The 23,209-nt window shown below is 46.5% G+C and overlaps 1 protein-coding gene across 1 annotated transcript; it reads left to right on the forward strand.

The window, feature by feature from the left end:
• The first annotated feature begins 1,782 nt into the window (after positions 1-1,782).
• LOC119168412 (malate dehydrogenase, cytoplasmic) lies at positions 1,783-21,924 on the forward strand. The gene is made up of 8 exons (XM_075866787.1): positions 1,783-1,928; positions 5,707-5,808; positions 8,388-8,484; positions 11,583-11,758; positions 13,747-13,869; positions 16,610-16,786; positions 17,488-17,601; positions 21,676-21,924. The coding sequence occupies exons 1-8, from the start codon at positions 1,878-1,880 to the stop codon at positions 21,886-21,888; spliced, it is 1,053 nt and encodes a 350-aa protein (XP_075722902.1). The 5' UTR covers positions 1,783-1,877; the 3' UTR covers positions 21,889-21,924.
• The last annotated feature ends 1,285 nt before the right edge of the window (positions 21,925-23,209 follow it).

Here is a 23,209-nt window from a genome sequence, read left to right on the forward strand (position 1 = left end):
AAGGCATTTGCTTCTTCGTGCAATCATAGTTTCTTCGTGATTTCGACGACTGAATTATTGTGACATTGCAAGGAAACAACTGATTAGCGCTAATGGTAGCTAGTCTGTTTAGCATAATATATGCGATTTCAGTCATATGTATTTCAGCTATATATGTTATGCAGTAACTGCTCTATAGTGGTTGCGAACAACGATATGTTTAGCTCTAAAGTATGCGACTCTAAGTATAATGCCCTCATGTGTGTGTGTTAGCAGTTTTTATTCTTTTTGTTTTATCTCTCCTTCTTTGTCTTTTTTATCCCCTTATTTATCCACCCAAGTGCAGGTTAGGTAAATAAGTGCATACTAGCGTAATGTTAACCTTGTGGCCTTTTCCCTTCATCTCTGTCTATCTATCTATCTCTTGATGAACATTCCAACTGACAAGTTAACGAGCTAAACAGGTACTTCATAGTTTTCTTGTATATCTCCCTAAAATGTTGGTAATATTTTCATTCATCTTCTTATTTTCTATTTTTGTAACAAGGATTCTATTTTGTGCATTAAATGTTTTCCACATGATTTGTTTCTTTAATTTGACGAACTCTGTTCTGTATATGGCCCCATTTTAAGTTGTTTATGTATACGTAAAACTAACAAATTATTGGGCAATGCCTCACAGTGACTGTGACCCAGAGTGTCCGGGTAGTTTTGCTGTTCCCGCCTAGCGTGAAGGGCCCCCCCATCATGCAACATTATGATCGTGAGTCGACAAACAAACGCCCCGCCACGGTGGTCTAGTGGCTAAGGTACTCGGCTGTTGACCCGCAGGTCGCGGGATCGAATCCCGGCTGCGGCGGCTGCATTTCCGATGGAGCCGCAAATGTTGTAGGTCCGTGTGATCAGATTTGGGTGCACTTTAAAGAACCCCAGGTGGTCGAATTTCCGGAGCCCTACATTACAGCGTTTCTCATATTCATATGGTGGTTTTGGGACGTTAAGACCCACATATAAATCAAATCAATGAGTCGACAAGCAATCGTTTCTGTGTTTATTTAGTGAATTTGAGCCTCAACTGAGCATTGTTTTTATCTCGGTTCATCGTCGCGCACCATGCTTCACTGTCCGGTTCAATTTCATTCTCGATTTTCGATTCGATAATCTACTCAGAAGTGCGTTTTCTACAGCCACTGATTGTCCAGAAATTCTGACATCAAACAGGTGCGCGCTCTGCTGAGACTTTGCCAGCTTAGATCTTATGCTCTGACGAAGCCCTGCGTTACGGGTTGACAACGCTACATCGTCCAAGTGGGATGCTGCGCTACGCAGTACGGGAACGCAGCCATCGGCAGTCCAACGGGCCCACGACGTGGCGGAGAGGTTAGGCCTATCTGTTCCGAGGTGGGAGCGGCCCGCTACATGCTAGTTCACGCCCCGATGCACCCAAATAAAGTTTTTCCCTACCATACCACACCGATCATTCGCTCATCCTCAGTTTCGGAATGCTCACCTCGTTTCGTTATCATCTTGATCACCCATCATCTTGTACATCTGTATTGATGACCACGTTCTTCGGTCCCTATCCTTGGAGCCTCCTCATTAGGTCGTTGTCACCGGGATCTCTGTTCTACTGTAGCAAAATTCTTTTATTGATCAGGGTGGTTTTGATCACGAATCTCTAAATTAGTATAATTAGTTTCTTCTAACCACTATAATTCATTATCTATACCAATCATATGTGATAACTTCCATATAAATATTCGTTTATTAACCTATCTCCCAAAGTGGGCGTGAGCCATACATATAGGCCGTCATCATCATCACCACCACCGCCCTCCTCATACAGGGTTCACCTTGGCCAGCACAAGTGTCGCAGGTGGTACTGTCCATTGGAAGCCATGTCTCAGGAAAATACACGTGGCTCTACCGGTTTCACGACTCCCACCATGGTAAATATTCTAAGACACACTCTGAAGGCCTTTCTATGACGCAACGTTGAGCCCATGACGATTTATTGAGCCGGTACATGCTGCCTCCAAGACGCTGTAGAATTCGGAATACTCCTGGACATGTAGGTGCTCCAAACGCAAAACGGAGCACGCGAGCTGTGGCCAAGCTGCGCAAAAGTGCAGACCAGCGCACTCCGTTAGAAAAGTATTTCATATATTTTCATAGGAAATGATGGCACCATCTTCTGGCACATTTTCGTATAAAAATAAAGACCCTTTTAACTTCTGGAGAGTTACTTGTTGGGCAAGTTGGTACATGCTTAGTTAACTATTTAGTTAGTTCTACGCCCCTCTTTGAAAAGGTGACAATTTTAGGTTTATTGCTGCGTTTCAGTTTTGTTTTGAAGGAAAAAAAAAAGAACCCTTTTGAACTTTGTGACCTGATTTGAAGTGGTAAGCCTAAACGATTACGGTAGTGAAGCGTAACTGCCGGACATAGTTATTTCGTGACAAAGCAGCTTCAAGCCACGCGGTGCTAGAAGAAACGTAAAGTACGAAGACTAGGTAAATCCATGTAGTAACCATAATTCCCATGCTCGCTGAAGCGCCATGCGTTGCAGCTCCCATATACATAATAGCGGCAGAGTTTCCTCTAGTGTATTCAGGAAACTCCATGGTTTAGGGGCCCTTTAAGGGGAGCACCAACGTGGTAGCAGATGCGCTATCTCATGGAACAATTTGTCTGCAGGGAACCTTTATCCGGTGCGACAACCGCTAGCGGTGCTTTTTTCACAAGTAAAACGTTGGGAGCGAAACGGCCTCTCTCCGCTGAGCGGCCTTAAAAAGGTCGAGTCTGCCTCAATGAGGGTTTAAACCTCATTGGTCTGCATTCAGACGAACCTTAGCGTTTATACGGGATAAAACCACACCAAGAAGCAATCCAGTGGGTACGCTTTTCTATGGCTACGTTGCCGAGAGTAAATCCGTGACGTGGACCCGAGCAGCAGTTGCTGTAGTCCTGAGTAGGCGTGGCAGAGGCTCTCCCCTTTGGTAGCATGGTAATCGCTTTCAGCAGACAAGAGCTATCGACGACTCAGCATAGCCATTTTGTTTTGTCGCGAATTGTGCGACGGTCTCAGGAAGACGAAGCGCCATTATACGCTGTTTGTTCTGCAGCGTACACGGATGCTTGGCTGGAAGCAGCGTGTGTCACTGCATCCCCGATGAATTCATATTTGAAGGATCATAATGACTTTTTCTGAAGTACAAAGCCCCAGATGACGGGTCCATTGATCTGTTTTTTTATAAATCTTATTATGCCCAAGGACATAGGCAGAAATTTTTTTTCAGGAGGGCGAGGCAGCACTATGATTTGAAGTGGAGGCCAGGCAGGTAGATGTGGTCGAGTATAATTTTGTGCTCTATATGCGATGACTAAAAAAAATGTCGGTGCAGGGATGGGTACAAAGGCCCGGGGTCCCATTTTGCGTCTACAGCACTGGTAATGTACAAAGGCCTGAGAGGTGCACTATTACGATCCTTTCACGACGAACCCACGGCTGGTCACTTCAGTGCCACCAAAGCTTTCGCAAAACTGGGCAAGAGCGCGACCTGGTCCGGCATGATGAGCCACGTTTCCCGCTATTGGATTCTTGCCGCCTGGTCTCATTAAACTGACTGTCGGTGGGCGTCCTTCGTTCGCCGTGGTGGTGTATAGCGGTTAAGGTACTCAGCGGTTGATCCGATGGTCGTGGGTCCTGTCTTGGCCTACGTGGTCGCTCTTCAATGAAGACAAAGCACTAGAGGTTCATGTACTGTGCGATGTCAGTGCACGTTAAAGAACACCAGATGGTAGAAATTTTCGTAGCCTTCCACTACGTCGTGCCTCATAAGCATATCGTGGTATTTGAAAGTGAAGACCCGGGCATTAAAAAAAATAAATGAGAGCGACTATGCAAAGCGGCCACCTGCGACCTAGTGGGACCTTTTTCCAGAAGCAAGCAGGGGTTCATTTCATGGTAGTTGTGGATCATTTTTCGGAGTGTGTGGAACAGCTTTCTCTTCGGGGGATTACAGCACGAGTGGTGCTCCAGAGGCTGTAGGAAGTGTTTTGCCGGTTCGGCGCTCCAGAAATGGTTCTCAGAGACAACGCTTTTTATTTCACCCCTCGGAAGTTTGGTGTTACGTGCCGTTCCCTTGGAATTGACCACTGAACCACTTCGCGCTACCACCACCAGGCTAACTTGACAGAGCGCATCAGTCGTACGCTCAAACAGGTGTTGACGGCCTCTGCCGAAAGTCAAAGGGAATTTACTGGAGTTTGCAATCCGAACATCCGAGATTCACTCGACTGCTTGTTCACCCACCATCCTGAATTTCCGCAAGGAGGTGGCAAATCCGGTGACTAGTGTCTTTCATTGTTAGCTTGGAGAGAAAGAAACGCAGACAGACTGTTCTGGTCACGCATCGACACTTCAGGGTCGGCTTTGTCGAGCTTTCTGTAAAGCAAGACAAAGTTTGGCGTCAACCACGGCTCAGGAGATTTTATTTAGCGCAGGGCGATCTCGTCCTGAAGCGCAACCATGCTCTTAAAGACTCGACTAAGGGGTTCTCAGCCTCACTCGCTCCTGAGCTTAGTCTCTATCGAGTAGAGAAACCTTTCTCTCCCTTCGCTTACCCCATGATCCCCATTCCCGAAAACTCCGCCGTCCCCACATAGCAGACCCGAAAGACATTGCCGAGGTACGATGAGCTTGCTCCAAAAGCCTAGTGGCACTTATTCGCGCAAGTAATGATGCACACCCGAAACGGCGGACTGCATTCGCACCACGCACTGGTCTCGTAGTCTGAGGAGCGGTCACCTTACATGGTCATTTCTCGCTGGGTGGCGCACTGCGGCAGCAGTGGCGTAGCGCAACTCGTAGTGAGATTGGTCTATTGAAAACGCTTCAATATTCGTATGCATAATCATGGAACAAAGGTTCAAGGCCCCGCTTCCGCTCAGGGTGATCTCCCTGAGCAGACCCCCCTCCGCTCATGGTGACGTCCCTGAGCGAAGGCGGGGACCTCCAGCTTTTGTTGAGCCACAATTCACAGGACACGAGCCTGCAACTCTGAGAACAAGAACAGCTTTTAATTTACAATTCAAAATAATCTCGCTAAGCCTTCAGAAGCCGGCAAAACACTGCACAAACGCATACAAGGCTACGAACGGAACGAACAATATCCGCATACTGGTGGTCAACGAAACATACGGCTCGAAATATAGCGGCAAGAGAGCAAACGAAACTCACACTCAACTCGCAGTAGAATACGTGCCAGAGTCGCCTTATCGGATGTCCCAAAGCAGTGTGGCCTCTGCTCTTCAGCACTCTGGGAGGAAAACCCCAGTACTGGGAGGAAAACCCCAGTACGTCGCGCTACATTCATCGCATCTCATCGCCCTGCCCCCCAAAATGATTGTGGTCCCGTCTCACCCCCCTTCTTATCAGCTAGCCACTTTCTCCCTCGCCCAATGCGGCTTTTTCCAACGCTGCTGCTCGTCACGCGCATGGGCAATGCTGTGTAAAGCCCCTTGATCCAGGATCAAGGGTATTTAATGATGTGTGTGTTATCCTGGCGCCTGCTTCCACTGTGCGTGCTGCCGATTAGTGCCCATCGGCTCGACATGGTAAATGAAAAAAGGGCGATCGAGAAAGCCGGTAGTATATTAAAGAAACGAAACTAAACGAACACTCTGCGCTGTGTAAGTTGTTTGTACGATCGCACCTCTGTGCAGTTCAAGGATCCAGTCAGGGTGCTCATCACCGGAGGTGCGGGCCAGATCGCTTATTCTCTGGTGCCTCTCATAGCCAAGGGCGACGTGTTCGGCTATGACCAGGTAAGATACATACTCTATTCTTCAGAGCTGGAGTATACCGCAGAAATTAATGTCCATGTCACGCTTATAAACGGGTCGCTTGGTTGGTCGACCATAGCACAGCCGCATGGTTTGTCGAGGAAAGTACACGTGTTGAAAAGACCAACCAGAACACGAATTGCCGTCTGCGCCTTCATTGTCTGCAAGATTATCTTTCTAATACCTTGAATTTAGTACTGTGTTGTTCCTCATATTTTTATTCACGCATGTTTTACCATCCGTCTGACTTCGTCCATAAGCCCTTCTAAGGAAGGAGTTTCTGTACTATAATGTTCAACCTAGGTAGGAAATGCAAAGTGAGCTAAACTTTCAGATCAATGTGCAGCTGGGTTGTGGTCTGCCTTCTTCAGCTCACTTTTCTTAAGTGCCGGAAATGCTATTGCTATATCGAAAGACATGCCGAGTAACAGCATCGCTTTAACAGCATTAATAATAATAACATCGCTAATAACATCATTACAATTGTGTACTAGAAGCGTCAATACACTACAACTAGAGCGCACTAATCCATAGTACACTCCATCATTTGAATGTTCCTCATCATCACTAGAGTGTACGAGAAGTTTGTTCCAGTACTCAGTAGTGCTAGAAGTTCTACAAGTTTCATGTGGCGAAGGCTGAGGCTGAAAGTGCGATGACGATACTCTCCTCACAAGTAGTGGACGTGGTCATTTCAGTCAAACACGTTTGCAACAAAGCGTTTGAATCACCGTGGTTTCTCTGTACGTGTATCTCTTCACTGCATTGTGCACAATACTACTTACAGTACTACTCATTAGGTAGCAGGGTAAGCGGAAACCTGCGTTGGGTGGTGGCATCGCCGTTGTTGGCCGGCACCGGCGATGTTACCAATAAAGCGAACGAGCTCGAAAGAAAGCGAACGCAGACTGTCGATTTTGCGAGCCAACACGTGCATTGTGACTGGCTGCGCTCGTGGTAACGGGGCTTTCGGCAGTACGCTTGGTTCGTGGCGCCCGCAATACGAGGAGTGGTGCACGTAGCATTCGAGCCCCGGCCGTTTTTGTGGCAATGAATATTACAAAGTAAGCTGACTCCAACACGAAGCAGTGCTCAGAATTCGCACAGGGTGATAGCATAATCGTCGGTGAATTTCTAGATGCGAAGCAGCTCTTCGACTAGCTTGTGTAACGCTGTCTCTCCGTGCGTCCGTACGAACGCGCCACAGCGCACTCCTCTCGCCACAGGTGTTGTATCGGTGCCAAGTAGGTCAAGCCGCAGCTGCGTGTTGACGTCACGATACCCTCGTAGTGTGCGCTGACGTAGTGTGCGCACACTGCGTGTTGACGTCACGATACCCTCGTAGTGTGCGCTGACGTAGTGTGCGCTCTTTTAGCTTGCCGCGCACTCGGCGCAGCGCCCACAGCTGCCGCTTCGTCCGTCGCCCGCAACACCTGCCGCTACAGCCGCTCGCTCCGCTACCTTGACCGCCACTCGTTATGCACCACCGACTTCCCATCTACACCAGCGCTAACCGCAGCACCCACGTTAGAGCTATTTAACCCGTCATATCGCACGTGCGCAACGCTGCTGCTTTGCATCCCATTCGGTTTTCTTTTAGGAAGAGGGCGTGGCTAGGCCATTTCTGCCTTAGGCGGAGTCACCGTCAGTGGCGTAACCGCTGAACGAGTGCGTGCCACAAGAATTTGGCAATCTGTGTGCGGTGTACCATGTAACGTGTGCCGTGTGCAGCAGGCGTGAAAGTTGAAGGAAAACGATCTATGTACCGCAGGGTTTTGGTAGGCAAAGTTGGATAACAGCTAGCTGGTAGTGGCTGCGCACTTCTCGCCCCACTGCGTCTCCCACCGACGTCGCGTACTTTATGCACCTCGCGTTAACTGCTCACATCGACTCACAGCAATGTTAATTGTGGAATTATGGGTGACCTTAATATAAACGTAAAAACAAACAAGGATTGCTTACATACAGCACAAGACTTCACAAGACTACATACTGCTTACATACTGCCTGCACAAGAACATATATCCTCTCCATCGTAACTGATCCCACCCCACGAAACACTTCATAGACTTCGTCTTTGAGAACCAGGCATTGGTGCAGCAAGCCCAACGTATCTCTACTCACTGCTCCAGTCACAAAGCTTTCATCATTACAATGAAGGAATGGTAGACATGTGTTCCATGTATAGAGAGTTGCGGAAAATAGCGGTATGGAACATTACATGCATACAAGTCTATTTACAAGTCTATATACAAGTGTATATTGTCTGCCTTAACTTGTCGCAATATCCAAATACTTAAACAGCTGCCCTCAGAAATCGCACTAAACAATGTCGTTAATCATCAGTGATTTTTTTTTCATGTGAGTTTAAAAAGAGACTCTTTTTTTTTAAGAAATTGTCCCTATACCTTTCCTCCGCTCACGATCGTCCGAGTCAATACGAAGGTCCTACCGACCTTATTGAATAAAGGTTCAGTGATCACCCCATATGAGGTACAAGTGTGAAGCGTTGATTTCTCATCTTGTCTCTCTAGCAGTCGACATTTAATCCTATTTCACAGCCTGTGATCCTGCACCTCCTGGACATCACGCAATCGATGGGAGTCCTCAGTGGTATCGTCATGGAGCTCCAGGACTGCGCTTTCCCACTGCTGAAAGGTATAAGCCTTCTGAACTTTGGCAGATAATCGCTGGCAATACATCCCTTCTATTGGTCTCAATATTTTTGTTTATTCTTATCGCATTTCAAACGCGGCTTTTTTTGTTCTTTGCCAAGCTTTGCAATTTCGTGAACTTTATGTGTTGTAACTTTCCCCGCACTATAGAAATATAAAATTTATTACCCGGTCATATTAGATCACTCCCTTGAATGATTATGCGTGCATTCTCTTTAAAAATTATCATGTATAACGAAAGCCTAATTCATTTATTCTTACAATTACAAACGGTTTATGTTGTTACTTCTCTTCTTTATTTTCTCTGCCGCGTTCTTTTCTGCACTGTATAATCCAACTCCTGGAAAGCCTTTTCACAGTGCTGCACTGCGTAAAAAAATACGAAAATGAGTTTGTTATATCCAAAACTTTGTTATAAATTTATAATCATAACACTAAGTCCTTCAAAAATAAAATGAAAACATAAAACAAAAGAAAAAAACTAAACGAAAATTGAAAATAAATGAAAGTAAATGAAAATAGTCTTGCACGCACGCGCAACACTAATTTCATTCTCTTCGCTGTAACCAATATTTCGTTATATCCGCAATCAATATAACGACGTTTGAGTGCATTCGACCAGGATAAGTGTTGCTACTATGCCATGGTTTTACTACAGATACTAAGCATTTGCTATTCGTCTGAGGACACTTAGTTATGCTTGGCTGGCTTCGGTCGGTTCCCCACAGACGCACGGCCGGGACACCTGGTTTAGTCGGGAACATGTGATGTTACTAGCTCTAACGTGGTTTTGGAAGGAACACGTCACGTGACTAGCTGTTACGTGTTCTTAAGTGGCAGTATGTCACGTGGATAGTTGATATGTGATGTCACGTGATTTCAGTCATGTCAAGTTCTTCCGTGACATTACGGAATTTTTAGTTGCGTGACGAGTCGTTACGTAATCTTACGCTATTCTGGTCTCTTGACTGGCTGTTACACGATGTTGTCATTTTAGTCACGTGATTAGTTACGTGATCTTACGTGACATTATTCACGTCTGTTCTCTCGCAATGTTACGTGATTTCAGTCTTGTGAGTGTTCTTACATGAAATTACGGGATTTTAGCCTCTTGCGCAAATACGTAATGTTAAGTGACTTTAGTTGCGTGTTTAGTTTTTACTTTATGCACGTGATTTTAGTCATGTGGCTATATATTACGTGATGTTGAAATGGTCTCTGAAATGCTCCCTGAAATGGCAACTTTCCGCTCTGTATGGCAAGGCGAAAAGATATTCTCCAAGGAGAGGGAGGCACGGGCCAACTGTATCACCTCCTGGCTACGCGATCGCAAAACACTGAGAATAATTTTGCTTTGCCCCTAATATTGCTTTGTAGTACAAGACCGGCCTTGGCGAAGTATTATGCGAACACTCGCTCACACGCAGTCGCGCTTCACTCTTCACTGCAGCATTCTGCAAGCAAGGGATAAAAATGAGCACGTGAGGTATACTTTTCTGAAAACGTGCGCTTAATTTATTTATTTATTTGCGATTTTTCACCTACTCAGCAAGTTTGTAAATTAAATACGAATTTTAATTTTATTCAAAGTGTTTGCTGCCTCTGGTGCCACTTGTCTGACCGATTGTTCCGTGCGTACAAAACGTTTCTGCATTGTAAAAGTAGCAAACTGTCCTCTCCCTGCGATATTCCACGTACATTGTTGTTCTCCATACGTTCATTGTCCTCTAGAGCGAAGCTCAAAAAACAGGACAAGCTACCAGCGGCTCAGTACGAAATCGCATGCGTACACCGATAACAGATGTAAGACAACAGTGAGTTGAAAGAGAAAATAGGTGTTCACACATTTTTGTTGGTCTATTGGTTCTAACGACACAAAGCGAATTAGACTTTGTGAGATGCCGCAGTGGATTGCTATGGAAGTTTTCAACAGTAACTCGCGCCGAAGCTCACGGCTTCCAGCACGTCGTAACGATCGAAATGCTACCGCCATAGCCGGGGTCGGACCCACGTCACTGAGTCCACAGCCGATGACCATAACCAAGGGAGTACCATAGGGACGCACATAGAATTCGAGAATAAAATGCTCAAATTGGATAAGGCAAGTTATGTGATAAGCATGAGCTATTGAAACGTCCGGTATGCAATTCCAATAGTTCCGAACGTTTCCGTAAGATTCTTACGGAAAACATATGGATTCCATAGGCTAGCATATGGAATTTAGTGGAACGGCATACTGAACGTTTCAATACGACTATAGCCAACCAATTAAAGCAGCGAAATGAGGACCAAGATAATAAAAGCTTCCTCGAGAATAGCAGTGAAAAATATGGTGCGATTAAACAGACAGATTTGCATGTATGAGATCGAGTTAGCTGATACAAGTCAATAATGGACATGGCAGGAAATGCTTTCATCCTGCTGGGAACATTAGTTCGCAATAAGTAATTAACGACTCTAGAAATTGGGTTCATTGGGTCTCTGTGACACGTAATGCACCAGCGAACTGGGTCGCATGATGACTTTCATCAAGGAACAGGTTGATGAAACGATAGAACAGTGGTGCTACGACCAGAACTGGGGATCCGACGTAAGGATTACTGCGGTCTTCGATGTAGAGCAGAGTGGAAAGGCTTGCGTCCTTGAATCCGGGGAAGGACGCAGAATAGCAGGATGGGGGCATTGCTGTTATTATTATTATTATTATTATTATTATCATTATTATTATTATTATTATTATTATTATTATTATTATTATTATTATTATTATTATTATTATTATTATTATTATTATTATTATTATTATTATTATTATTATTATTATTATTATTATTATTATTATTATGTTTTTGTTTTTAGTGTTGTTTCATTACATGCTACCTTTTTTTTAATGTTTTCCTTCTCTTCGTAATTATTGTCTGCTCTAGACCAACTGTATTATTTTCTTCATCTTTGACTTGGTGCGCGTACCAGCACTCGGGCTGCAGTGGCGTGGGCGTGCATAATGAGTCATTCGTTGATAGATTGTGTGATGCTACATATTTTTTGTAATATCTGCTATGCTTCTATCCGCAAACGTAGAGGTGGTGGCCACCGACGACGAGAAGAAGGCCTTCACGGGCATCGACGCTGCCGTCCTGTTGGCCTCATGTCCCACTAAGGCAGGCACCACGCGCAAGGACCTCTTAGCTCCAAACGCTAAGATCTACGAGAGCCACGGGAACTGCATCAACCTGTACGCCAAGAAGACCGTCAAGGTGAGTGATGGGACACGCAGCGAGTGCTTTCCTGGCTGTTGTCTCTTGATGACATCACCATGGAGGGTCCTTCAATACGTGTACTGGTCATGAAGCCTCGAAGCCTCGGCGAAGGTTTGTTATAGGGACAGGAGCAACCACCAGGGGCGCCCTCGCCCACGCGGGGGCATCAGCTTGGCCCAGGTGCTGCAATTATATACGGCATGCGTTGGAACGTGAATGAGTGGCTGCGACACGGCTGTGAAACGTGGATAAGTGGACCCGTGAATGTTTATTACGTCTTCAAACTTCAAGGAAATTTGGGGAAGCTCTAATAGAGTGAAATTGAGTGTCGAATGAGGCCTTGAAGCTATAAATTCAACGGCAACCAACGCATTTGCTGCTTCCGGTGTAAGATATGCTACCGCTATAAAAGCATGCGTCTTTTTTTTTAGGCATCTAGTGAAAATTTGTGGCAAATTCAGAGTTCTGCAATGACTCGGGGGGATATTAACGGGTCGTTGAAGTGCTGTGGTTGCAACTATTGACAGCTAGCGGATATTTATTCTTTCAGGCTATATATACATTCGGTCTATGAAGATATATATTCTAAAATAGCCTCTTATTTATCGAACCAACAGCCAGATTGAATGAATCAGTGCTTTATTTAGCAAGTGATGTTGATCAATGAATACTTCATGCTGCTTTTGCCTGGTTTTCGTGTTTTCTTCTGTGTTGATTTACCACTACGTTATCGTATAGCGCGTTCGAAGCTCGGTTGGTCATCCAATGTAAAGTTTCCCCGTCTTTTACTCTGCTGGGTAAGGTCGCTTACTCATGATGTGTTTTCCCTGTCTTCATTGTTTTTACTGTTAAGGCGGAAGTCTTGCATGCATCCTCAGATGGTAAAAGCAGCCGGCTGCGTCCTGCGCCAGTGGAGCGCCAACATGCGACGCAAAAAATTATCTTCTCGCGCTCAGGACGCATTGATATCGACAATGAACTTTTCACGCCTTTACACTTGCATGCGCAAGTTTTGTGCAGTTTTTCGGTGCATCCTCTTTTGCACCGTCACCCTAGAAAGCTTCAATTGGTATATCACTGAAGTCTTTGTTACAAGCGACGGATGTGGGCTTCGAATTTTTCAAGCTGTGAGGAGTTGAATGTAGCTCCGTCTGTTTGGCATGTTATTACTTCTACACTTCTGTTCATCTCAGTGCCAATATAAAAAAAAAAAACTGCGAGTATTTCACTCATCGAAAAGAAAAGTGTATCTTTATGTCGCCAAGCCTGTAGTGGATACATCTTACAAGTTCTTTCCTAAGAGGCAGAAAGCTGGTGGTTTATGAAAGAGGTTCAACCTGAACCGTGGACAATGCAGGGAGACATGGAAAGTAAGATAAGAAAATAGCCTAGTGGGTCAGAAAAAGACGTAGTAAGAACACTTTAAAATCAAGAAGAAATGGCAATGGCCAGGACGTGTAGCAAGAAACGAAGATGACAACTGGTAACAGACTCGATTCCTAGAGAAAGTAAACAAGCGAGGGAGCATGCGGAAAGTTATGTATAGGGGACCTTTTTTGGCGGGTTCCTTCTGCGCATGCGCACCGGAAACACTCTGACGGCGCCACCCCTAAACATTATGGCTGGCCCGTGGTTTCCGAAACCTGTCGGCGCGCCATCTCGGAGGCCATGGTTGCGAAGGAATGGAGAAAGTTTCACGTTATCGCGTCAACCGGAAAGCTACAAAATTTGCTTTTGTCTCTCACTGCTGGTGGAACTGTTTATATTGGGAAATAAGTCTATTAGGAAGCTTTCGGGATGAAAGCTACAGCAGCAAACCAAGAATCAGGTTAATTAAAAAAAAACAGGGACGAGGTATGTGCCCTGCAGTCGTCGTGGTCAGGCCGGCTGATGGTGACGATGATAATGATGATGAACCGAGCATATGAAATGTGTATATTCGACTATAATTGGCCCAAATGCGCATTTGAAATTTATTTGCGCAGGTTCTCGTAGTGTGCAACCCGGCGAACACTATCGCGTTCATCTGCGCCAAGTACGCTCCGTCCATCCCCAAGGAGAACTTCTCAGCCTTGACGCGGACCGACCACAACAGGGCAAGGTTGCAGGTGAGCTCCACATACTACTGCGTGATGAATTCATTTGCGAAGCACAGAATACATGCATGTGCACCGAACACATTCGAACACTTTGAACGCACAATACACGTGAACTAACAAATGTAGCTGATTCAAGGCTTATGCTTAGTCGTTACTAACAAACTTAGTATTGACTCCGACGAATACCCGCTACCACTCATAATGGAACACAAACGTCAAGCTAGGAAAATTAAGGCAGCTTAGGAATAGTTGGGCGAAAGAAGTTCGGAGATGGGCATCATTCTTTGTTTCCCTCCAGTTTTCTCTTTTTGCTCCTCTATTTCTTTCTTTTCATTTTTTGTCTTTTTTCTTTCTTTAAGTCCATTTATTTTTATTTTCTCTCCATTTCCCCTTTGTTTCTCTCTCTCTTTTCTTCTCTCGCTTGCTTTATTTTTTTTCTATTTTTGTATGCGGTCTCGCTTGCATTACGTCAAGTGACGGCAGCATTCAACAGCGCGGGTCCGTGAAGCGATTGATTGATATGTGGGGTTTAACGTCCCAAAACCACCATATGATTATGAGAGACGCCGTAGTGGAGGGCTCCGGAAATTTCGACCACCTGGAGTTCTTTAACGTGCACCCAAATCTGAGCACACGGGCCTACAACATTTCCGCCTCCATCGGAAATGCAGCCACCGCAGCCGGGATTCGATTCCGCGACCTGCGGTCAGCAGCCGAGTACCTTAGCCACTAGACCACCACGGCGGAGCGGTCCGTGAAGTGTTCTGCACTTGATATGGTAATCGAGGCACTCGAAGAACAAGAGAAAACACATGGGAAGAATTCTCCTTTGCGCAAGCGCGTCCTCAATATGCCACAGATGCCTATGCTATACGTGGTTCTGCAAGCGTTACGCCATAAGCTACATCAGACGACGACAGCCCGGGCCCCTTAAGAGCTTTACACTTAACAGCAAATCGTTAGACATAACCAATGAAACCAACAGACAGACAGGCTTGTGTTTCACACTCGCTGCTTTGGCTACGAGTGGCGCTGAGTGACACTCCTAGGGGTTTGATTGATTTGATTGATTTGTGGGGTTTAACGTCCCAAAACCACCATATGATTATGAAAGACGCCATAGTGGAGGGCTCCGGAAATTTCGACCACTTGGGGCTCTTTAACGTGCACCCAAATCTGAGCACACGGGCCTACATTTCCGCCTCCATCGGAAATGCAGCCGCCGCAGCCGGGATTTGATCCCTAGACCTGCGGGTCAGCAGCCGAGTACCTTAGCCACTAGACCACCGCGGCGGGGCACTCCTAGAGGTTTAGCGCACATAAATAAGCAACAAAGATTGTACGGGTAAGCGCCCTTCTTCGCAGCTCAAGTGGTATAGCATTGAAGGCACCATTCGAAGGTTCCGGGTTCGTATCCTACCGACGAAAGCGTCATTTTTTCTACTTTATTTGCTTTCAATTTAGGTCAGCATCATTACTTTACAGTTAAAAAACAAACAAATAAGCTTCTTGTGTATTTCATTGCTCGACTGTTGGTTTCATTGGTCGCATCCAACAACAGGTTAAGCGGCACATACCACTTTCATGTATTTATAACCAGAGGTAGTACATCTCAGCTTTGCGTTGTTTGCCCTAAGAGCAATAAAAATGTACAACTTGAATTACGTGTTTCTGACAGATTATGCTACCTGATTTTGTTTCAGATATTCGCTTGATACCAAGCCTACATAGTTGCATTTAATCTTCAACGAGGACGTTCATATGATGACTTGCACGATTACCAGTTCTTTATCCAAAAGTCTGCGGACGCTTTTGGGCAACAGCAGTTTTTAAGTCATGACTAAAGCCTCCACCGAACGCTGCTGCGTAGAGATACATTTAGCTTACTCACACACTACGGATCCATAACTAATAGCTAAAATCGCTACCTGGAGGCTGCTCGGGCTTTTTGGCTTCAGCTAGTGAGAGTGCCTGCTGACGCACGTGGTCCATGGAATGGAATTGTGCCAGCATACATGCAGAGTGCTTACGTAATCGGCAAGCGTGGTAGGCATGGAACATGTAGCCCTGAATAGTCCTGAGGGTAAAAGGTAACGAGGGGCGGTGAGTAAGTTGTAATTGGTCGCATACTAAATCAACGAAGCTCTCTCCTAAATTTTATATGAAGAAAACGCGCAATGATAGTGAGAAAAACGTGGTTATTTGGCGTTGTCTTTAATACGAGCGTGAATTGTAATGCGAAAGTCAATAAGAGCTGACGGAATACAGAAGGTGGCGCAGTCAGCACCGAAACTCACGTCTTTTTGATCACGTGTGTTGTGCTTCATCATCACTGCTGTGGATATATTTTCGGTCAGTTGCTTGCTGTAGACTATCTCTTGACCAGCATAGCAGCCAGAAAATTTTTCGAGGGGGGGGGGCGTTTAACTTTACTTTTTGTATGCTCGTGCGTGTATAATGCGCAAGCAAGTTTGCAAAATTTGGGAGAGGGGTTCAATTCCTTCCCCCCTCCACCGACTACGTCCATGCTCTTTCGTTAGTGTCACTCACGGTCCAACATTGCGGTTTATGGACTTTTTTTTTTTTGACAAGCAGACGTCACTTGCACGCGATGCGCTTGGCTTCATTATCAGTCCTTATTCCTCGTACGACTATGATGAAACAAAAATGATTGAGCGAACCCTATAATTACCTTACATTCTCTCACAGCCTCGTCGAAACAACGCTTGCCTTCTCGTCTTTGCTGCAGATTGCCCAGAAGCTAAAGGTCTCTGCTGCGGACGTGAAGAACGTGATCATTTGGGGCAACCACTCGGCCACCCAGGTCCCAGACGTCAGCCACGCAACTGTGCGCATGAACAACCAGGTCGTCAAGGTCACTGAAATTCTTAAGGACCAAGACTACTTACAAGGAGAGTTCATCAAAGTGAGTCACTTGTTTTTTTAAGACATAGCGTTCGTCTATGCCTGTAGTAGTGTCCATTTTCCTTGGTTTGGTGCCGAGCCAAGGAACAGGGGCACAGTGGCAAAGGTGAGGTGTGATGTGAGGTTGAGAAAGATGGGAAGGAAAGGGGACAGGGCAAAGCATAGCAAAGCCATATATAGCGTAGCGTAGCCATGGGTGGTTTAGTGAGCAAGAAGAAAAGTAAAGTCAGAGAGAAGAGAAAGAAGTCATCCGTGGGAGAGAGACGGAGGAGGGGTGACACATAACATATCAGTGTTTAGTATAGGGGTGAGATTTGAAGAGGGAAGAGTAAGGAATAGCATAGTCATATCTAGTACGTTACAGCAAGAGGATGGAAAATGAAGTGACTGCGTGGAGAGATGTGTGTGCGGGGAGAAGGGATATGCAAAGCTTAGCCCAGCCGTCTGTAGCATAATACAGCGACGCAGCGGGAAAGCCAAGTGAGAGTGAGGAGGAGTGATATGAGGGCGATTAGAAGAAAGATCGCCACTGCATCACAAGTGAAGGTTTCCTTTCCCGCTATGGACGCTGACCAGGTTGCTCGTTTGAAACCATAACACTTGTTTTCCCATGAACTCAAGTTTTCGCTGGTGAATCACTGCTCCGAGTTTCCTGCATATTTCACGTTGAATGGAACTTCGTATGTTTCTTACCTCACGCAGACGGTGCAGAACCGCGGTTATGCAATATTCGCGGCGCGCAAACGGTCCAGCGGAATGAGTACAGCCAGCGCAGCTGCAGACCAGTTGCACGACTGGTGGCAAGGAACTCCAGAGGTTGGTGCAATCAGTAGTTCGAAAAGAATATGAGAGGAAGGAACACTTAAACTCGTAAATTACACCTAGAAGTAAAACATCGCCAGTGAAAACAAAAGGCTAGACGAGAAAAAAAAACACGTATTGGAGTGACATTTTTTACTCATCTGGTCTGTTGTTTTCGCCGGCGCTATTTTATTGCGAATAAGAACCAATTACTAGCCTAAAAGTACATGTTGACCATCTGGTGGTCCGGAACTACACCGAGTCTAACGTGCCTATACATTCGCTTTGTTCTCGCGTTACAATGCATACATTTTTTTTACTCACAAGTGATTAGGTTTCTGTCTGATCTTCGATTTGCTTTAGCGCCAGTAAAGAACCCCGAAGTCTAGAAATTATAGATAAGTATGCGCACTTTTGCTTTGTGAACATGCTGCCCCAAGAACTTTGCGAATACGTGCTATGATAAGGACGTTACAGTGGTTAGAACATCGGCTTCAGCTGGTTTAAAATTTTCACGCGGCCTCACCACCCTTCTCTCTCACAAGGAGGGGAAGGCGTAGCCCGTCGTCATGACTGCTTTAGACCAATCAGCGAGCTGCGTGCTACGTCAAGTCACCGACCGGTGACTTTGCGTCACTGCGCGCGAAAGGAGGATTGGTCAGACGTAAGAAAGAAGCGCGGGAATTGTTTTTCAAAATAAAGGCGCCACGTGGCGCGAAGCGCTACATATTAGAAAAACGTAATCACCCCGCACACTCTACGAATTGCCGAGCTTTTGGGGGGATGTAAAAAAAAAAATGTTGGAGCCTGACAAGTGGCCCCTCATAAGATTCCGTCGCGTTTGATAGCTTTTGCGAGAAGCACGCAAGTTTGATCTTGCTTTACTGCTTCAAGTGTTTCACCAGGGCACCTCAAGTGCATGTAACATTTGAGCACCTTTGGAAGAATCGAAAGTAGCGAAAAGAAATATCGCAGTTTTGAAAACTGTCAGCGTTGCATCAGCTTCTCCGATTGAATCGTAAAAAAGCGAGCTCAAATGCTTCGCTTCTGAGCAAGCAGGCCGTCTAAGCTGCTTCCATAGGGAAGCTTGAAGGGGCCCTGCAACTCATTTCTAAGTAGCGATGGAATAGATTCGCTAGAGGAGCTTATTGCCTCACGAATTGACTACCGCCATTTTTTTTTAAAGAATCTGTCCTGTGTGAGCGGAATTACAAGCTCTGTCACATGCTGCGATTGCATTATCTTCTCTCTCGTTTTGATGAAAGTGTTGGAAGCTGAGAGGGAGGGATGGCACATGGGAATAAAATACGTCACGCCCACCTCGTGACCTTTAGCGCTTTTCCTATTTTTCTTTCCTCGATTGCCCGGTTTTTCAGTGCGATTGCGCACTCACGCGGGCACAAGTCGCAACAGCCCGCGGCGGCCCCAGTACCGAACGTGCCGTGCTCTGATACCTGGGCCAGCACGCAGTGATTTTGGGTTTGAAGCGCCATTTGTCGAGTTGAGGGAAATCAATTTTCAGCTGGTTTAAGAATTTATGGTAAATTCTGGGACGCGTGCTGCGCTATAACATTCGGCTCACGTGTTCTCACGAGCCTCGACTAGCGATCGCCTGCGTTTTCTGACCATGCTCAAAAAGTGTCGCAGGGCCTCTTTGAGTGACTCATTAGCTGAAAACATCATATCTACTTGACCATAAATGAACTACCATTGTCCGGGCAACTATAACCACCACAAGGGGCGCACCAATCCATACTTGGAGTGTCGAAGGTATATCACCCGGACTGGGCTATATTGATACTTATCGTGCGCACTTCTGCATAACATAAACCTAGGATCGGCACAGTGGCATAACCAGAATAGTGCATGTTCATGTGAAATGTGCAAACGTATAGAAATAATAGTTTAAAGGATTGTGAATGAATATAGATGGGTGGCCGGGAGCCTAATTATATGTACCTCAATAGCGTGGGCATAAAATAGAGAAAGTGGTGAAATTGTAACTAACCATATGCAGGGTATAGACGAAGTTACAAAAAGATGACACAGAGTCACCAAAAGGAAATGAAAATAGGTGCTGGCCGGTAAACTGGACGCAAAAGATTGAAGAAGAACAATTAACACACACGAATATTTACAAATATGGTCAGAGCTAAATCAGCAGAGGAAATATCAACCACAACGAAAAGGGGAGGGCCTTTTATCGGTCACTGCAGCTTGCTGCCAGAGGGCAAAAAGAAAAAAAAGTAATGATTTCGTCAAAGGGGCGGAGCGATGAATGCGATAGCAACATATTCAAATGTTTTATGAAGCAAGGATAGTATACGATCTAACGTAGCTCTATAAAACGCTGATGTGAAGGCGCGTTTACACTAGAGCGACATTGACATGTACCCGACAAAGGCACGAGGCAGGCGCTGATCATCGGCTGACGAGTTGCCCGCTGACGAAGTCGCCAGACCCCATGGTCACACTAGAACACGGACGACCTCGCCTCAAAAGACAGCATGCCATCGTAGTGTAACATAACGGCCGACCGAAAACACAAGCAAAACGCTTCCGCAGACCTGTCGTCGGCGTTTTGTCGGGTGGTCTGCGGCTGAGCGAAAATTTGCCCATGTCCTTGCTTCAAACGACCACAAAGGGGGAATCTTGTGGGATATAGCAATGCCTCCTCCGAGGCTTCCACGGCGTTTGAATAGGCATCTTGCATACCCCACGGAAGCTTTTTCTTCGCTTCCCTTAAGTGTACCCCATCCCATCCCCCATCGCCGTGGATTATGGCGGGGGCTGCACCACGTAGCCGGAGGGGGACAATGGCAGAGCAGGGAGCATAACTGAAGATGAAGTGCAGGTGTGCAGGTTTAGTCGGTGTCGCTGCGTGTGACTACAGAACTGGCCAACGAAAAGCTGTGAGCTCGAGAAGACACGAATGGAGTATTTCAGAGACCACCGGCGGACTGTTTGTGTCACAAAAGACACTCCCAAAGGCAGTCGGCAGACAGAATTCGGTGTCGTGTCTCTCTAGTGTAAACGCGCCTTAAGAGAACACGGCCGCTCCAGGTGCACTTTTTGCACCATTCTTTGTTTTTTTTGTGTTGAGAGCGCAGCCTGCAGAAGCTCCCGCCTGGTGTGGGGGCACAAGGCGTGCGCTGATCGTTGCCGCGATAGCGCGGAAACCATAGGAGCCCCTCCCCCTCTTGTTCGCTCACGAGATAAGCGCGCGCAGACTGCCCGGCCGGAAAGGCGATGTCCTCCGCAGAAAGAGGAGGCTAGTGCATGCTTTCCCCTATTGGATTGGATAAACTTTTATTTGGTCCTCCAAAACACAGATCACTGTGTTGCGGGCAGCTCCCACGTGGGGACTGAGATGCCAAGTTCCTCAGCCGCCTCGCGGGCTTGGTGGACAGCCCAGAGCTGATCTGCCAAGGACGAGCTGCGGATTGCCGCCTCCCATCTGGCAGAGGTGATGTTCGATAAATGAGCGAATTCGGTGCACTGCCAGAGCATGTGTTCTAATGAAGCTATTTCCCCACAATGTGGACAAAGATTACTTGGGTATAGGTCAGGGTACATGATGTGTAACATTTTCAAAGTAGGGTACATACGCGTTTGCAAAAGCCTTAATGTAAGTGCTTGGGGCCGGGTTAGATTTTTGTGAGGTGGAGGGAAAATCCTTCTAGACAGGTAGAAATGTTTAGTGAGCTCGTTATATGTTGTAAGAATTTCCCGGTTATCCCCTTCACCGGTAGAACGCATCCCCGGGAAGGCGCGGTTGGAGAGTTCTCGCGCCGCCTCGTGTGCTGCTTCATTGAGATTAGAAGGGGAATCGTTGATTTGCCCAAGGTGAGCTGGGAACCAACTCAGAAAATGATGCGTTATGTTCTTGCCTTGCAGTATTCTATGTATCGGGTATTCCCTGAGCCCCCCACCTCGCAGGTAGAGGAATAACGCTTCGCCCTTCCCCATTATCCCAATAAAACTATCGCTACACCCATGTATGTAGGATATATGTTGAAGTCAACGAGCTGATGATGTGCCACGGTATGCGAAGGGCTGTTCAAGCGTATTCAGAGCTCTTCTTCGCAGGGCGAGTGGGTGTCCATGGCTGTGATGAGCGACGGCTCGTACGACACGCCACCCGGCGTCATATTCAGCTTCCCGGTGCGGGTAGACGCCCTCCGGCGCTGGCACATCGTGGGCGGACTGGAAATCTCGGACTTCGCCCGACAAAAGATCGACCTCACCGGCAGAGAGCTCGTCGAGGAGCAAAACGATGCTCTGGAAATATGCAAGTGCTGAAAAGCCCCACAGCTACTACATAAAGCCAAGCTATGACGCTTCGTCCTTTTCTTCAGATATCCGGTACCAAAACGTGCCGGCCTCATTTATTTTTGCGCATAAGAGCTCTTTCTTTTCAGTGATTACAGCATTCCTAGCCGACCCCGTACGCAGAGAAGCGACAGCTACGCCATGGGGTTTATTTATTTATTTATTTATTCATTTATTTATCTATTTATTTATCCTTATCGCCAGGGTTTACAAAAAAACGGATTAAAAAAGATACATTGTGTACTGTTTTCAATGCTAGTCAAGTAAGAATCGAGGCACTACATGATGGCAGGAACAAGACCGCCCCCAGGGTTTATTGTCACCCTCTTATATTAGCGAAATGTGTGATAGCAGTGCTATCATGATAAGGCAGGCAGCGCAGAGAGCGCATGCCCGATATATCCTCTGAGGGGTAAGGAATGAGTTCAGGTTATTTGATTAAAGGCCGCATCGTAACGAAGCCGCTGCGGTGGCTTAGTGGTGCGACCCGATCTTCTTGGGACCAGTGCCAGCCTGGGAGGAGATTGCCCGTGGTGTGGTGTAGCTGGTACTGGAACACAACCGGCGGACGCCACCTGAGGGTGCGGTGTAGGCTGGCGCGGTGTAGCATCAACGGAGCTACTCGATGCAAGTGCCCCACATTCAGCGGACCTAGTCTCGGAGGGACCGCAATCATCATCACTCACGTCCGCTGTCCACGATTCACGAGTCTGAAGGAGATGCCGTCTGTTACGTCTAAACACCCGACCATCTTCCGTTTCTACACCGTAGGACCTCGGAGATGTTCTTCCCATCCCAATACCTTTCGGAGACCATGTTGAGTCCCTAAGCCGTACGATCGCCCCTTTACCCAAGGGTGATAAGGGCTTTCCGCCATCGCTCTGATCATGCTTTTTGACTGATGTTGACTGTACGCCACCAAAGTCTGCTACGTTCGACCTGAGACGCCTACCTTGAAGGAGTTCTCCAATGATCGGCCGTCCACAAGCGGCGTAGAGCGGTAGGCAACAAGCCTAACCAGAAGTCTTCGCGCGAATCTTGACTTTTCTTGAGGAGGAGTGTCACGATCTGTACTCATTTCTCAGCCAGACCATTTGACTGTGGGAAATGCGGATTTGATGTGACATGAGCGAAGACATATTTTCTTGTGAATTCTGTGAACTCATAACTTGCAAACTGTGGCCCGTTGTCCATGCATACCTCCAGTGGCACGCCGTACCTAGCAAACATATCACTCAGTGCTGCAATTGTTCTTGCAGTGGTGTCATGGAGCTTCTGGACTTCCGGGAAG

This window comes from Rhipicephalus microplus, chromosome 6 (genome assembly GCF_043290135.1).
Source record: "Rhipicephalus microplus isolate Deutch F79 chromosome 6, USDA_Rmic, whole genome shotgun sequence".
In the NCBI taxonomy this organism is placed as follows: domain Eukaryota; kingdom Metazoa; phylum Arthropoda; class Arachnida; order Ixodida; family Ixodidae; genus Rhipicephalus; species Rhipicephalus microplus.